The 15,954-nt window shown below is 46.9% G+C and overlaps 1 protein-coding gene across 1 annotated transcript in view; it reads left to right on the top strand.

The window, feature by feature from the left end:
• LOC133169101 (neuronal PAS domain-containing protein 3) overlaps positions 1-14,858 on the top strand; it is an 87,366-nt gene extending 72,508 nt beyond the window's left edge. The window contains exons 7-12 of the mRNA XM_061301009.1: positions 2,632-2,750; positions 2,837-3,030; positions 7,137-7,243; positions 10,259-10,406; positions 10,702-10,817; positions 10,910-14,858. Of these exons, the coding sequence (XP_061156993.1) occupies positions 2,632-2,750; positions 2,837-3,030; positions 7,137-7,243; positions 10,259-10,406; positions 10,702-10,817; positions 10,910-12,282 (2,057 nt within the window). The 3' untranslated portion in view covers positions 12,283-14,858. The remainder of the gene's footprint in view (positions 1-2,631; positions 2,751-2,836; positions 3,031-7,136; positions 7,244-10,258; positions 10,407-10,701; positions 10,818-10,909) is intronic.
• Positions 14,859-15,954: the final 1,096 nt, after the last annotated feature.

A 15,954-nucleotide genomic window follows, 5' to 3' on the forward strand; every position in this document is an offset into this window, starting at 1 on the left:
CGGATGCGCAAGACACGTCAGCTATATAAAGAGTGAGAGTTCAGTTCTCTACCTAAATCCGTATTACAGGTAATGTTTTATTTCACAACACTTTGCCTTGTTCCTTTCGTCTCTGCTGTTCACTTCAAACACGCTCCATACGACCGCAATGCTCTCGTATCAGACGCTCGCTCGATCACCTGCTAGTTTGCTGTCTGTCACAATGTACCCTACACAAATCCGAAACATTTGTTGCGGCTCCGAGTCACGACGAGGGGCAAGTTTTGGTTTCCAAGGGTGTTTTTATTCCTCTTCAACGTCTCTCCCATACAGAGCCGCCTTTTTCACGTCCGCACGCCTCTTTCCCGTGCGCGCACGGAGCGCGGTGGTGCGTTTACGGGCAGTCGGAGAAATCAACGCCAACAAAAAAAATTACATCCAGCCTAGTTAAGACCATACCAAAGACTATAAAAATGGGACCCATTGCCTCCCTGCGTGTGTGACGATCATTGGGACTTAAAAAAAAAAAAAAAAAAAAAAGTTTCATTAAAAAAAAATCATAAAAATTGGGTGCATATTATACATGGGTACAGGCTTTTTTCCAGCATCAGCATGCCATTTTTAGGGTGCGTATTATACATGGGGGCGCACTATACACGGAAAAAAACGGTAGTGCTGACGCCGTACGACATCGGTTTTTCGCTATAATTCGGTATAATTCGACGTAGTCCACGCTCACCCAAAGTTAAGGTTTCATGGGAATATTATTGTCATAATTGTCTGGACCATATATGATAATTGTTTAATGGTAGTTATTGATAGATCTTGAAGATGTCAAGTTATAGGTGCATATAGCACGTTCATTGTAAGAGGGGAAGAGATGTGTATTTTGGGCTAACTCAAATTCCGTAGTAGAAAAACCCCGGAAGTGGGCTTTTTGACTCGCGGGCCGAACTGGGTTCTAAATTTGGACCAGAGGGCCGAACCAGGAGCTGTTTGTGTGAAGTCATATAAGTGACCTGGAAAGGTCATTGCATAAAAGATTTTGGCCTTTAGTAGGTAGTAAAGCGTGGATATTCCAAACAAGTTTTTTGAAAACAAATGCACAGCATTAAAAAAAAAAAAAAAATCACTAAAAACCTGCTATCAGTGATCCTCATAGAATACGACACTGTTATTATGAATAACAGTCTCCATCACTTCTGTGCCTGCAGGTCAGATTAATGAAAGATGTTTATTTTATGAGATCACATCAAACGGCAAACATTCTGACCAAATATATCATGATCTTGAGGAATCGATGAAAGCATACATCCAAATAAAGTAATCAAAGCGGCAACACAGTGAGGGGTATCTGAAAATCAGAGCAGAGTTTTAACTCACAAACACCTGATAACAGAGGCGAGGAAACGGGAAACACTTCCTTAAAGTAAGGCTTAAGAATTTTACAGATTAAGATTAGTCGCAAACTGGTGGTGCATCAATGTCCTTGAGCATCCTGCATTGTTTGAAAATGGGCCGGATGTGGCCCGCGGGCCGTAGTTTGCCCACCCCTGTTCTAGCACAATTCAACTCTCTCTCTTTCCTTTTCTTTTTCAGTCCCTTTGTCGTCCTATCTACACTCTCCTCCAAAACATCAACCACTATCTTCCACACTTCAACTTTCAACTTCCTTTCTACTCCATACTTTCTCTTCCACTTCGGCATGTATTGCATACAATTAAGAAATGTATTCGCCATGTACTTCTCATCTCCTTCAAGAGCTAGGGATTTACCGGTTTTATTTCCCATCTTAATTTGGTATTTTAGGTTTATACAATTTTTACAATTTTTACATTTTTTCTTTCTTTGAGCATCCTCAATGCAGGTTTAAATTGACCTTTCAACAAATTACTAGCCTGTGTTATTGCCGTGGATCAATGCTAGAACTGCTATTTAGTCAATTTATCCTACCAGTCGCACACTCTCAACCACACAACATTCATGCAAACAGCTTGGAACAACGGACAAAAAAAAGAATCTACGCCCTTCTTCAATTAAGAAAAAGAAGCTCTGTTTTTTCTTAGCCCGTTCCTTCCACTGGGACTAGAATCCCAGCTGTTTCATAGCTCGGACAAACCAAAGCCGTATATCTCATAGCTCGGACAAACCAAAGCTGTATATCTCATGCACCTTTACTTTTTTACGCGTTTCATAGCTCGAACAAATCAAAGCCGTATATCTCATGCACCTTTAACAAAGTTGTGAAATAAACTACACGAGAATGGAGGAATGGAACATCTGTGGCAACAAAGTAACAACAAAACTGCACAGGAATGGACCGTCTGTGGCAACAAAGTAACAACAAAAACTGGAAAAAGGATCACGACTTACTGCTGCGTGGTGAACGTTAGCTGCGTGGCGAGCGTTAGCTGCGTGGCGACCAAGCTCCGACATTTGACCACCTGCAGTTCTCCTGTAACATCTCTATTACATGCTCTCGCTACAGATGAGCGCAAGTATGCATTGGCATGAATTCGGTCCTGCTCGGCCCGGTCTGCGGCGTCTTCCCTCCACACGTGGGCTTGCCGTCATCCTCTCTTCAACAATGTCGCAGAAGTCGCCGTGTGTTTGACAGAGGGTGTTTATTTTGAACCAACGTTGTGCTTTCAGCGGAGTCGAGCAGTCCCGGCAACCTGTCTCCGGACGACTGTCTGGAGCGTTCTTTCTTCATCCGAATGAAGTCCACGCTCACCAAGAGAGGCGTCCACATCAAGTCGTCAGGATACAAGGTGGCTCGTCTGGCCTGGGCTGGCTTGGCCTCATTCTTCAGGCTTCCCGGTTGGCTGAAATGCCTGTGAATTTGTTTGTGCCTCAGGTGATCCACGTGACCGGTCGCCTGCGCATCCGCATGGCGCTGACGCACGGCCGCTCAACACCCAATCAGATCATGGGTATGGTAGTGGTAGCGCACGCCCTGCCACCGCCCACCATCAATGAGGTGCGCATCGACTGTCAGATGTTTGTCACACGCGTCAACATGGACCTCAAGATTGTCTACTGCGAAAACAGGTGAACTAACAAGATAAAGGCAAACAAATCAATGTGTCGCCATTGCACTCATGCAAATTCTTCTCATGGAGACGCATACAATTTAAAAGAAAATATTCGGTGTGGACAATAGCTGTTTTTGAAATGGGCAACATGGGCGGCATTCATTTATGTTTCAAGCCTCCTTTCCCCCTAAAAAAAATTGCGCTGCAAAGCAGTTTTATCACTGTCTGGGGAATTGGCAATTTCGCTCCCCTTCAGCTGCAGGCTGGGTGGACGAGCCTGAGGCAAGTGAGTAGTTTCCGGGTTAACTAACAAGTCAGTGAGCGATTGGCTAAGGCAGCGTTATGGTAACCAATCAGAGCCTGTGCTTTTCACGTGTGCTGACCGACGCACTTTCATCGGTAGTATACACAACACAGAAGAGGCAGAAATGGTGACTCAGGACAGCTGAAAAGTTAGCATTTTCAAGGTGGCGATATCAACATGAATTTCAATTTCATTGCGGTTAAAGGCAAAAACGTGCATTTATTGTGTTATGTTTTTTTTTTTTAACTAACACTTTCCCCGGTAACAAGTTATTTTTATTCAATAATATAATTAATAACGCAGTTAATTTTTTGAACAGGTAGTGAGTTCCCAACACTGTAAATTAAGGGCTAATAATAATTCATGATATACCTACCTTTTACGTTTGTTAGCATTCTGTTTAGGTTAATTTTCTGCCTTCCCTTATGCTTGCTTTGCTTATAGGCCACAACTTATAATTCGGTTTTAACTCAACAAACATGATCTAATTTTGTGTTTTACAACAAGACTGTTACAAGTTCAGTTATTAGGCCTACTTATTTCGTTGGTCCGTAATTAGCTAACGGAATGTTCATATCTGTTTCATCGACAAACAGTTACCATTTGCTAGTGCAACTATATTTCATGACAACAGTTTTTTGTGTCATAATTGAAAGTGTGCGTGTGTGTGTGTGTGTGTGTCTGTATGTGTGTGTGTGTGCGTGTGTCTGTGTGTGTGCGTGTGTGTGTGTGTGTGTGTGTGCGTGTGTGCGAGAGTGCGAGAGTGTGAGAGTGTGAGACTGTTGTATCCGTGTTCTGATTGAGCAGTTATGTTTATATAAAATCATAAGATTTGCACACATATGAACATGAAAAAGTCTATCAGTTTGTCTAACTTAACAAAATATGTACACGTTGCTGTTTCACCCACTTCATTACCGAGGAGCTAATCATTCCTCCTTCCTTGAAAAACTTTTCATTATCTGTCATTCATGACATTTATTACGTTAATATTTATAATTATTATTGATGAAGTTATTCCTTTCATTATTATGATATTTAAATTAATAGTATTTAGCATGTAACGGCATCCCGCGGCCCCCGTGGGGACTGAGCGGTACAGAAAATGGATGGATGGATGGATGGATGGATGGATGGATGGATGGATGGATGGATGGATGGATGGATGGATGGATGGATGGATGGATGGATGGATGGATGGATGGATGTAAAGGCATGATTATTTAAATTTATAATTTATGAAGGGATGTTTTGTATAAGAGTTATTCTGGTATATCGAGTTCAATCGCAATTACATTTACAAGGGCTCTTTTAAAATATTTTGGCGCATATACTGTTCTAATAAAAAAACAAAAACCACGCTCGGAAGTCGCCTCGCTCAGAGAGTAATTCAGTGAAGAACAGCCACTGGGTGTGGAATTCTTCTAGACGAACTCTGCCTTGAAGGGTGCCAATGCTAATCGTGCTAAAGTAGTCAAGACTCATGTGTTTGTGCATTTCCTCTTCCTGTAAGGGATCGGACAGTACAGCCAAGTGCGTAGCGACAGAGACTTTATTGTGGAGGGGTACGATGGGAACAGCTGGCGCTGGAGCGGCGATCTGGCTGGGGGGAACAAGCGATTCTGCGGGATCTCCGAATCGTCAAGTGAGTCAGTTTCCAGGGACAGAAGAGCGAGCAGCATCACGGGACAGACTGACACTCGGGTCTGCGCTGGCGGCGCTGATATAGCGCTGTCCATGAGCCCGTGGCAGGTGGCGGCGATTCCACTGACAGGGGGGGCGTGGTCCTGTCACAGGTGGCGCCAGCACGTGACACTTCCAAGTCATCACATGGCCCTTGTCCAGCCGTTAGCGTGCTAATGCCAACAGTTTAGCGGCATTGCTTAGATGACAAACCGCTTGAAACTTTTTTCTCGCATTTGCTTCTTCCACTTTTGCATGTGATTGAATTTCGTTCCGCCGCCTTCTTTCAAGATTCCCAATGTGAGGCCGCGTCCGTCCGTCTGTCCATCCAGTGGCCGATCGCACATTTTTATTCATGCGCGAACGGCGCGCCATAAACTGCGGGTGGCAGAGTCTCTGATGGATCTATCTTGTTCGCCGCCGTCCAGATAAAAGAGATACCATCTCGCTTGCGACTTAACCGGCCGACCATCAAGATTCTATCAGGCTCGACAATGCGCAAAGAGAGAAGAAAGATGCTTGTTTTCTTGTTACCAAAAAAGGAAAAAGGGGGAAAAACAGCCAAGGCTCAAATGGAATCTTTTTGTGGCTGCTGCGAGCGACACAATGACGAGTGCCGGCCACTTCCATTACACCAGGGGTGGGCAAACATTTTGACTCGCGGGCCAAACTGGGTTCTAAATTTGGACCGGAGGGCCGAACCAGGAGCAGATGGACGTAGTGTTTGTGTGGAGTAATATAAACGACCTGTAAAGGTCATTGCATAAAGGGTTTTGGCCTTTAGTAGGTAGTAAAGCATGGATATTCAAAAAAAGTTTTTTGAAAACAAATGCATTTATTAACAGCGTTAAAAAAAAAAAAAAAACACTAAAAAACTGCTATCAATGATTCTCATAAAATACGACAGTTATTATGAATAACAGTCTCCATCACTTCAGTGCCTGCAGGTCAGATTAATGAAAGATGTTTATCTTATGAGATCACATCAAACAGCAAACATTCTGACCAAATATATCATCTTGAAGAATCGGTAAAAGCATACATCCAAATAAAGTAATCAAAACGGCAACAGGGTGAGGGGTATCTGAAAATCAGAGCAGAGTTTTAACTCACCTGGTAACAGAGGTGAGGAGACGGGAAACACTTCCTTAAAGCAAGCCTTAAGAACTTTACAGGTTAAGATTAGTCCCAAACAGGTGTCCTTGAGCATCCTGCATTGTTTGAAAATGAGAATGGCAGTTTCAATCCCTGCTATGTGTACAAATCATATTCAAAATGCATTTTTTTACAACAAACTTGAGAGCCTCCCCTTCATTTTCAGTGGGAACAGTGTTGTTGGTCTCCCTTTTTTGCGAGTGCGTCGTAGTCTGGAGTAAAATTTGTTGTGGCAATTCTTAGGAGAGATCCGAGGTATTGGTCCCTTTACCATGATCTGTGATGTTGATGTGGCTGAACGTCACGTCGCGTACGTCGAGTCAAATTGGCCACTCTTTTTTAACATTCGGCACTCACTTCTTTTTTTCGGGCCACTCATTTTAATGGAAGGATTCCAGGGGAAGGTTTGTGGGTGGCTTTAGCGTAAAACTGCATCTGAAAGCTCAGCGCGCGAATTACAAGAACGCTGTCGTCACAGCCCACGCTCTAAATTCGAGACTGATACAAATAGAGCGCGAGTGCGCCATGTCCGTACTACTGAGTACGTACACGCACTTGTGAGTGTGCACCGAGCTTTCTGACACGGCTTCCGGTAGTAAATGCGCAGGCGAGCGCTTCCCCATCTACTGGGGAAACGCAGTCATTGCAGGCAAAATGACCAAAAAAATGTTTAATAATACAATTTATTCAGGGTTGGCGGGCCGGATCAAACGGTCCCGCGGGATGTGGCCCACCCCTGCATTACACTGTAACACTGTAATGATTACAGGAAGCGCAAAAGCGGCTTCAGGGGGACAAGGTGTGCTCTTATCTGAATTCATTCGAAAGTTTGGAATGTGGGGTCTTAACTTGGACTGCCCTGGGAATCTGGCAATTCTTCTATTTTGATCTGTATGCGCACGTATGTACACACACGCGCACACACACACACACACACACTAAGCGTTGTGTGTAACTTTGCTTCACGTTTACATTGTCAGAATCAGCGACTACATGGACGTGTCCGCCACCGACATTGTGGGCAAACGCTGCTACCAGCTGATCCACGCCGAGGATGTGGACGCCATCAAGCAAAGTCACCTCGACCGTGAGTAGTGCCCCAGTAGGATTTGCCCGGAAACAGGAACAATTCAAGCCGTTAGTTGCGATGCGACTTTGATGGCAAGTCAACAGACTTTGAGCCCGATGTTGAACAGGGCGCCAGGAGGTAAAAAATACAATAACCTGTTCATGAAGCAAATTTGAAGCTTTGTTTCAAGCTTCACTACTGAAAAGCATCTTTGTCAAAATCCTCCTCCTGACCCTCATCATCGCCTTCCTCATCTTCCTCACCCTTCATCCTCTTCCTCATGCCCATCTATCTCTTCTTCCTAACTTTCCTTCTTCACCTTAACATCATCACCCCCCTCATCCTCGGCCTTCCAATCTTCACCTCCCCCTTCCTCATCCTACCTTGCTCCCCTCATCCTTGCCCACCTTCCTCACCCTCGTCCTCCTCATCCTCAGCAAGATCCAAACACGATTTCCAATCTATCATTCATGTTTTAAGCCCCCGTGGCTGACGAGATGCGCTTTGCAAAGATGATGAGGGACGCCGCTGAAAAAGACGAAAAGGAGACGTAAAACGCAGCACAAAGTCACTTCAATGTCAAAGAGCAAAGTTTGTCTTTTTCATGTGCTTGACTGGCAGACTCAGTGCGCACACAGCTAAGCTAAGCTACAAGCGACGTGCACGCCCCACAAGCAACCAACCCCAAAACCGTCCACGTTTGTCTTATTTCCCGCTCTTGCTTCTCTCTGATTGGCTGACTTGATGGCTTTGTTCGCCGTTATGACATTTGTGGCTCATCGCAACTGCCTCCACGGCAACTGCCTCCAAGGCAACTGCCTCCACGCAACTCTTGCCCCGGTGGTCGTCCAAAAGGTTATTTGTCAAGGGCGGCCCTAGGGCGACAGTTGGGGGAGAGGGGGAGACCTGCAACCACCCAAAGAAAAATACATACATACATCCATCCATCCATTTTCTGAACCGCTTAGTCCACACGGGGGTCGCGGGAGTGCTGGAGCCTATCCCAGCCGTCATCAGGAAGTAGGCGGGGGACACCTTGAACCGGTTGCCAGCCAATCGCAGGGCACACAGAGACAAACAACCGTTCGCACTCGCACTCACACCTCGGGCCAATTTGGAGTCTTCAATCAGCCTACCAAGCATGTTTTTGGGATGTGGGAGGAAACCGGAGTGCCCGGAGAAAATCCTTGTGGGCCCGGGGAGAACATGCAAACTCCACACAGGGAGGGCCGAAGGTGGAATCGAACCCGCACCCTCCTAACTGTGAGGCGGACGTGCTACCCAGTGCGTCACCGAGCTACCAGAAAAAAACATTTCTTTTTTAATTATTATTTTATTATTAGTTGTTCTAACTCATATAAATGCACATTTTGATATAATTCATAAAAGGCACCCTACATACGTATTGCAGGCTTTAACAATTCTATGTTTGGGGCATCACAGCAAACACCCTCCAGCTGACTGTCTTTTGGTTTAGCCCAGCAGAAGATCTAGCGCCGGGGTCACCAACCTTTCTTAAACCAAGAGCTACTTCCTGGGTACTGATTAAGGCAAAGGGCTACCAGTGTGACAAACACTTCTGAAATAGCCAATTTGCTCAATTTGGCTTTCACCATATTTTTAAAGTCCTGATGTACAGTGCGCAGGGAGCTCAATTTGGTCCGATCGCGCAACCGCAGCGCACCACCGAACGCGCAACAGTAGCCCGTCGCCGACCGCACAACTGCACCGCGCTGGTCGAATTATTGTGACAGAGCTATCGCTAAAATTTAGAAAATATTTTTTAAGTCCTGATGTACTTTCCAAAATTTAAGTGGACCTCAGTGCGCAGGGAGCTTAATTTGGTCCGATCGCGCAACCGCAGCGCGCCGGGCGCTCACTGTCGCATTTCTTTAAGACAGTGCTTCTCAATTATTTTCTGTTACGCCCCCCCCTAGCAAGAAGAAAACTATTCGCGCCCCCCCACTCCCCACCGTGACTATCCTAACTTGTCTTGTAAGTCGTAAAATGTTGCACTGTCGCAAACGTGACAGAAGTAACAATGAGAACGCCACTGCCGCCTGCTGTAGTAGATGCGAAATTACACTTTATTCTAGTACTGCCAAAAAAAAAGCCTGTTCCCCAGGGTCACACGCGCCCCCCCAGGTATAGCACCGCGCCCCCCCCCCCACTATTTGAGAAGCACTGCTTTAAGAGCATCTTTGTGTTTTAGTATGGCTTTATTGCTCCCATTTGCTTTCTTTGGAGGCATGATTAGGGGTTAATACAATCCTCAAAGTAACGAAAATACAATAACAACGGAGTCAGTCGGCATCTGGGCCGCGCGGTCGGGTTTTCTCGGGTCCTCCCAGCTCATCACCCGAGGTTCGACCTCCGAATTTTGTTCAACAACCGAAGCAAAAAAGTCTCGAATTTTTTGTTCGAATCCCGATTATTTCGAGAACCGGGACGTTCGAAAACCGAGGTTTGACTGTAAAATAAATTGCAGCTCACTGACAACTTGACAAGTGCCGCTATTTGAGCTAATTTTAGAACAGTCTTGCGGGCGACTCATGGAGTCATCACGGGCGACCTGGTGCCCGCGGGCACCGTGTTGGTGACCCCTGATCTTGCACGTTCGAGCACCGTGCTAGATGCACGCAGCTGAGTCCGCGAGTTTGCGTGGTGCATACGCCGCACACCACGACCACGGCCAGGGGGCTCCAGGGAAAATCTTGCCTAGGGCACCAAATTGCTCGGGACCGCCACTGTTCTTTATCAATGGTTAGCCATCAGCATTGGCGCCAGATCGTTCCGCCCGCGAGAAGGCTTCCTGTCCTGCCCTGGCTCCCAATCTTCCTCACCTGAATTGCGAGTGAAAGTCGTTTGACGGTGCTCTCATTCACACAGTCGCAGCACCACCTAGTGGACTAAAACGCTCACCGCGCCTGAGATGACGCAGGTCCTCCACTCGGCCGCGTGGTTGCCACGTACAAAAGCTACATTTGTGACCGAGCGAGAGTCGGTTTGTGACGTGCCCGCGTGTGTGCGCAGTTATGAACAAAGGCCAGTGCGTGACCAAGTACTACCGCTGGATCCAGAGGAGCGCCGGCTACGTTTGGATCCAGTCCAGCGCCACCATCGCCGTCAACGCCAAAAACGCCGGCGACAAGAACGTCATCTGGGTCAACTACGTGCTCAGGTTTGATGTCCCCCAGGCTACAGTCATTTTTCCTTCTTTCAATCATACGATCACGTATTATTATTTATCATCAAAATTAAGGTATTCATTAAAACAGTTTCAAAAGTTAAGATTTTATTTTGATTGTATTTTTGGACACATTTTAACTTGACATTCATACACACCATTTTATTAGGAATACAGCGGTTTGAGAAAAATATCAAGACAGAAATGAAATATATATTATATTGTTTTAAATATTTGTTGAGCCATTTCTTTTCTTCTTTGTCATGTGATTCTACATTTGCATATGCAGTAATCACGAATACAAGAACACGCCCATTGACTTTGGCCAAATGCCAAACCTTCCAGAAAAGGTTTTGGATTCCTTGGAATCCTCTGACTCGGACTGTGAGTCTAAAGAAAACTCGGGTGAGTTTGGCCTATCCCAAACTTAAGGGGAGAACAGCACATCTTGTTTTTTTTGTTGCGTTCATCTGTGGAATATTTGTTTGTCTCGCCAGACAACGAGAAGGCGGCGTGCAAGCCAGGCCAATCTGAGCATGGCACGGACACGGAGGCCAATTTGCAGCGCCGCGGCCGATTGCAGAGCTCGTCCGAGCAGGAAGCCAAGCGGCGGAAGGAGCCCGAGACGTGCTGTGACGACGCCGACAGTCCGGACAGCAATGACAGCGATGATAGCCCAGACAGCGACACCGCCGAGCCCGCTGCAGCAGCGGCCGGGATGGACAGCGTCCTGGACGGCCTTCAGATCAAAGTGGAGCATTACAGCGAGGCCGACGAGCATTTTCATCCTTCGCAGTCGTCCTCGTCGGAGGAGGAAGAGGAGAGGGACGGTGATGAGCCGGCCAGCGGCGGCGCGGAAAACCTCCTAAGCCGTAAGCGACGGAGATTGCATAAATGGGACCGGACACGAGGCAGAAAGTTGCGCCTGTCATCGACGCTGGCCAGCCCAGTCCCGCTGATGGATGCCACCGAGGCGCCAGACTCCTTGCAACCTCTCGGGTCCCTGCGCGGCAGCACTTTGGCCGTCCTGAAGATCAAGACGGAAATGTCGGAGCCCATTAACTTTGACAACGACAGCAGTATCTGGAACTTTCCGCCCAACAGGGAGATTTCCCGTAACGAATCGCCGTACAGCATGACGGCCAAGCCGGCCACCCCAGGACCCCTCAAGCAGGGCGGCTCCCTCCAGGTCCCCATTCCTGACACCGCGCTGACGCCGCCCGCCACCGAGGGCGGGGCTGGGGCCAGGAAGCCCCCTTATAATGGAAGCTCCACCCCGGCCAGTTTAGTGCTGCCCTCCAGCAGCTCCTCGGCAGATCCCCTATCGCCGCCCCTCTCGTCGTCGCCGCGCGACAAGCGGCAAGACTCCCCCGCTACAACTTTGGCCACGTCCTCAGCTTCGTCGTCTTCGCTGTTGTGCTCAGGTGACCTGGAAGTGCTGCAGCGCTTGCAGGCGGGGAACATGGTCCTGCCGCTTGTCCACCGCGTCACAGTGGCGCCCAGTGGCAGCACGCCGCCCCGTGTGTACACCACCGGGACCATCCGCTATGCGCCCGCTGACGTCACGCTCCCAATGGCGCCGGGGAGCCTGCTGCCCAACGCCTCTGTGAACTTTGTGGACGCCCCGGGTTTCGGCCTGGACCCCAAGACCCCCATGGAGATGCTGTACCACCACGTGCACCGTCTCAACATGTCAGCCGCTGCCACCACAGGGCCCTTTGCAGGCTCTCCAGGGGCCACCGCAGGGACAGCGCAGGTGTCGGCAGCGGCCGCCGCTGCCAACGTGTTCACCACAGCTGATGGAATTTTCTCCACGCTGCCGTTTCCCATCTACACGAACGGCATTCAAGCCCAGAGAAAGGACAACTAGTGGGGACTGGCCCAAACCGGCCCAGACCGGAGACCGGGTTACTGTGCTTCCGACTCTACTGTGTTGAAGGAAGGAAGGAAGGAAGGAAGGAAGGAAGGAAGGAAGGAAGGAAGGAAGGAAGGAAGGAAGGAAGGAAGGAAGGAAGGAAGGAAGGAAGGAAGGAAGGAAGGAAGGAAGGACAGGCAAGAAAAGAAGTAGTGAGGATAGCAAATAGAAGGGAAAGATGGAAGGATGACCTGAATGCCAGAGCTTGTGTAGCACTTTTTGAAATCCTCACTTCTTCTTGCCACCATTTTGCTCCCTCGCTGATCTAGCTGAAGGTTGTTGACATCATTACTTCCTGTTGTCGCTGGCAAGGCTAGAAAACAATACAAAAGTGACATGCACAGAAAAACAAGCGACTTGAGAATGTGGAACTAATTCCTGTTGCGTCACCCAGTCCCGTCCATCTTGGAGTTTCGAGGACGACACACTGGTGGTGCTACGTTATCGTCTCAGTGATACTGAGGCTATGCAGCTAGCGTTGATTTTGATTGGTTAGCAATTGTTGATGCTGACCAATCAGCATCACTACTAGAATTGGCTACATTTGGCTAATTAATAAGTATTGAAGTGAGTTACTGACTAGCTTTAAGGCTAATTGGTTATTAGAATTGATGCTACTCAGTGGACCGCAACGTTAACCAGTTAGCATCGGTGCTAATCGTTTAGCATCACTAGTGCAATTGGCTTGATGTTAATCAGTTAGCATGGATGCTAATCAGCTACATTGCATCTGTAATTGACTCATTTATGCTAATTAGCTTGTGGTGAAGCTTAACAGACAATAATGGTGATGCTGGTCAGCGAGTTTATCATTTAGCATGGATGGTAATTGGTCAGCAATGACACTAATTGGCTGACATTGGGACTAATCAGCTAGCATTGGGACTAATCAGCTAGCATTGATTCTAACGAGTTAGAATGGCTAATTTAAAAATGAATGTCTGACTGACCGCTTGCTGTTTGATATGATACGTTTGTTTTCCGCACTTCTTCCGCCAACTTTGGAAAACCGACCATATGTCCAGGGGGCGTTGCCCACCCCCAAAAATGGAAAAAAAAATCTAACGAGCACTGTGAATCTACGTCATTTGTATTTTTTGCTAAGATGAAAAAGATGAGCCCGCAAAAATGTGCTTAGCGCGCAAAAGTGTTGTTTTTTTTGTTCCCCTCCGTCGCCGCGTTTTTGGTGTCGCCACTTCCTGTTCCTGTGTGTGTTGCTCTGTGCCGTGTGTGCGCTGTCGCCGCCGCAGCTATCGTCGTTGTGTCTTCTCTGTGCTCTCTTGTGAACCCCAAAACAACCCAGGGAGGTTTGGGAGGTTGCTGTGCTGCAGGAAACTACAAAAAAAAAGAAAACGTTTGTACTTTCTCCTTTAAATTTTCATAGTCTTCTCTGCTTTGCTTTCGTGCTGTCGTCTCGTTGACAAAACCGGCTGGATGTATGGTGAGCGGGCGACGCAAAGCATTCTGGGACTCCACAGCTCCTTTGACACAGTCCTTTTGACCCGGCCGTTGCGGCTTCACGTATTCCGATATTCCAACAATGATTGTCTCCAAGACTCCATGCCGTTTTCAAAGAGCAGTTCCGTTTTGGAGCATTTTAAGCACTGAAGGTAGAGAAAAAGGAGACTTTTTGTTTAAGCGCTGGAAATGTTGTCGAGGAACAACGTGACTACTTGTGGGAAAAAATGCTTAGCCGCATGTAGAAGGCTCAAAGTGGAGAAACCATGTCTTGAGGAAAGCAGCTGGCGCTCTTAAAAACTTCAACACGTGACACGACAAAGCAAACAAGACTGAAGAGTACGAGGCCGCCGCGTCCTGAAAGTTTGACATGTCAAGAACACAAACGAGGGAAAGCGAGCTTTGCACTCGGCCGTCAAAGGATGCTCAGCGTCGCGTGACGGCAGGTGTGAAAGCGACGGCTCCGGTTTTACAGAATGCTTTGTGGCCTAGTACGTGCATTGCGCACGCAACGTAGGTGTGCACACGCACTTGTGGCAAAAAAAACTCCACCAAAATCCAGCAAAGCACTTTTTCTTAGCGTTCCCCTCCTCGGTTGCGCGTGAAAACGGCGCCTGCCGTCCCCGTCATTTAAGTGTGAACAAAATCTATGTCTGTTTTGGAAATTCTTTTTTCACGAGAAGACGGTGGTGAGGCTCTTCTCCTACTATCAATGTTAAGGGTGTTATTCAACAATTTAAAAAATGGATGAAAAGAGTGAGAAAAAAGACTTAATAAACCACGGTACATTTGTTTAATGTTTTTTTTTTGCCTCACAGAAGAGGAGGAGCATGAACAGGATGCTAACGCGGATGCTAACTTGGAGTGACTGCCTTGTTTTTTCTCTTTTTGGGGGGTTCTCTGTGTTGTGTGTACTTGTTTTTCTTTTTTATCGTTTGACCATCGAAAATGCTGCAAACTGAGCGTGTGCAAACTTCATTTTTATAACGGTTCTTCTTTTCTACGTCTACTAAGTTGGCGTCACTATGACATCTGGCAGGAGACATTTTCACAATAAAGGTTTTTCTCTTCAACTTGCCTGTTGCGTCTTTTGGGAAGCCACAAACATGACCCAAACGACTTTGAGAGAATGAATACTCCCCCTCACTCCTCTCTGGGCAATTTGCTCAAGTTACCTTGAATCACATGATCTTTTTTTACTTCTCATGAATGAAAAGCATTTGAAAAAGAAGCCAATGATTTTGTTCCTGGGGCCGAACATGGACACTTTTAGTGCCTTTTAATCAAAGTCAAATTTGTCTCCGGTAAATCCGCTGAATGAGCAGAACAAATTCCAGGCCGCACCTCTGAGTCTTCCAGGCACGTGCACTCATAGGAGGCAGGTGAGGCAGTGCCTCAACTTGCCACCAGGGGCAGTAAAGGCCTCAACATGGTTTCCTCAGCTGTCACCATAAGTTGTTAAAAAATGAATAATACAATAAAACATAATATATATATCTGTCCTGTGGTCTATGCTTTTAATGCAATTTTGGTGTGTTTCCTATACATTTGGATCATTTTCATAGTCAAAATAGCTGTATTTCTTGTTCAAATAACAATGGGAGATGAGAATCATGGAGGTTGAGGCAGTGACAGGTAGTGCCTCTCAGGGCGTGCGTGTGAGAGTGTGCACCACTCACACACTGTACTGAGCGCGTGCAAACGGCGCGTGCTTGCAGTCACCGAAAAAATACGGGCCTTGAGGCAGCCAGTACCTTTGCCTCGAAGATGCGGCGATAGTGAGCCTGCGGCTAATAGTTCACGACACGAGTAAATGCGAGAGTAAATTAAGAATTACCGTTTTTTTTCCATGTATAATGCGCAAAATTTAACTAATTTATTGTCCTAAAATCTGGGGTGCGCATTATACATGGGTACAAAAAAAAAGACAAAAAAATATATATATTTTTTTTAATACAGATATGATACGGAGGCCGCCATTACAGATGCGCTTTCTTCTCTGCTGTTCACTTCAAACATGCTCCATACGAACACAATGCTCTCGTATCAGACGCTTGTTCGATCACCTGCTCGTTTGCTGTCACAATGTACCCTACACAAATCCGAAACATTTCTTCGCTATTGAGTTTGCTAGCGCATGCGCAGTGATACTGACCGGCAGAATAACAT

The sequence above is a fragment of the Syngnathus typhle genome, linkage group LG16 (assembly GCF_033458585.1).
Source record: "Syngnathus typhle isolate RoL2023-S1 ecotype Sweden linkage group LG16, RoL_Styp_1.0, whole genome shotgun sequence".
In the NCBI taxonomy this organism is placed as follows: Eukaryota; Metazoa; Chordata; class Actinopteri; order Syngnathiformes; family Syngnathidae; genus Syngnathus; species Syngnathus typhle.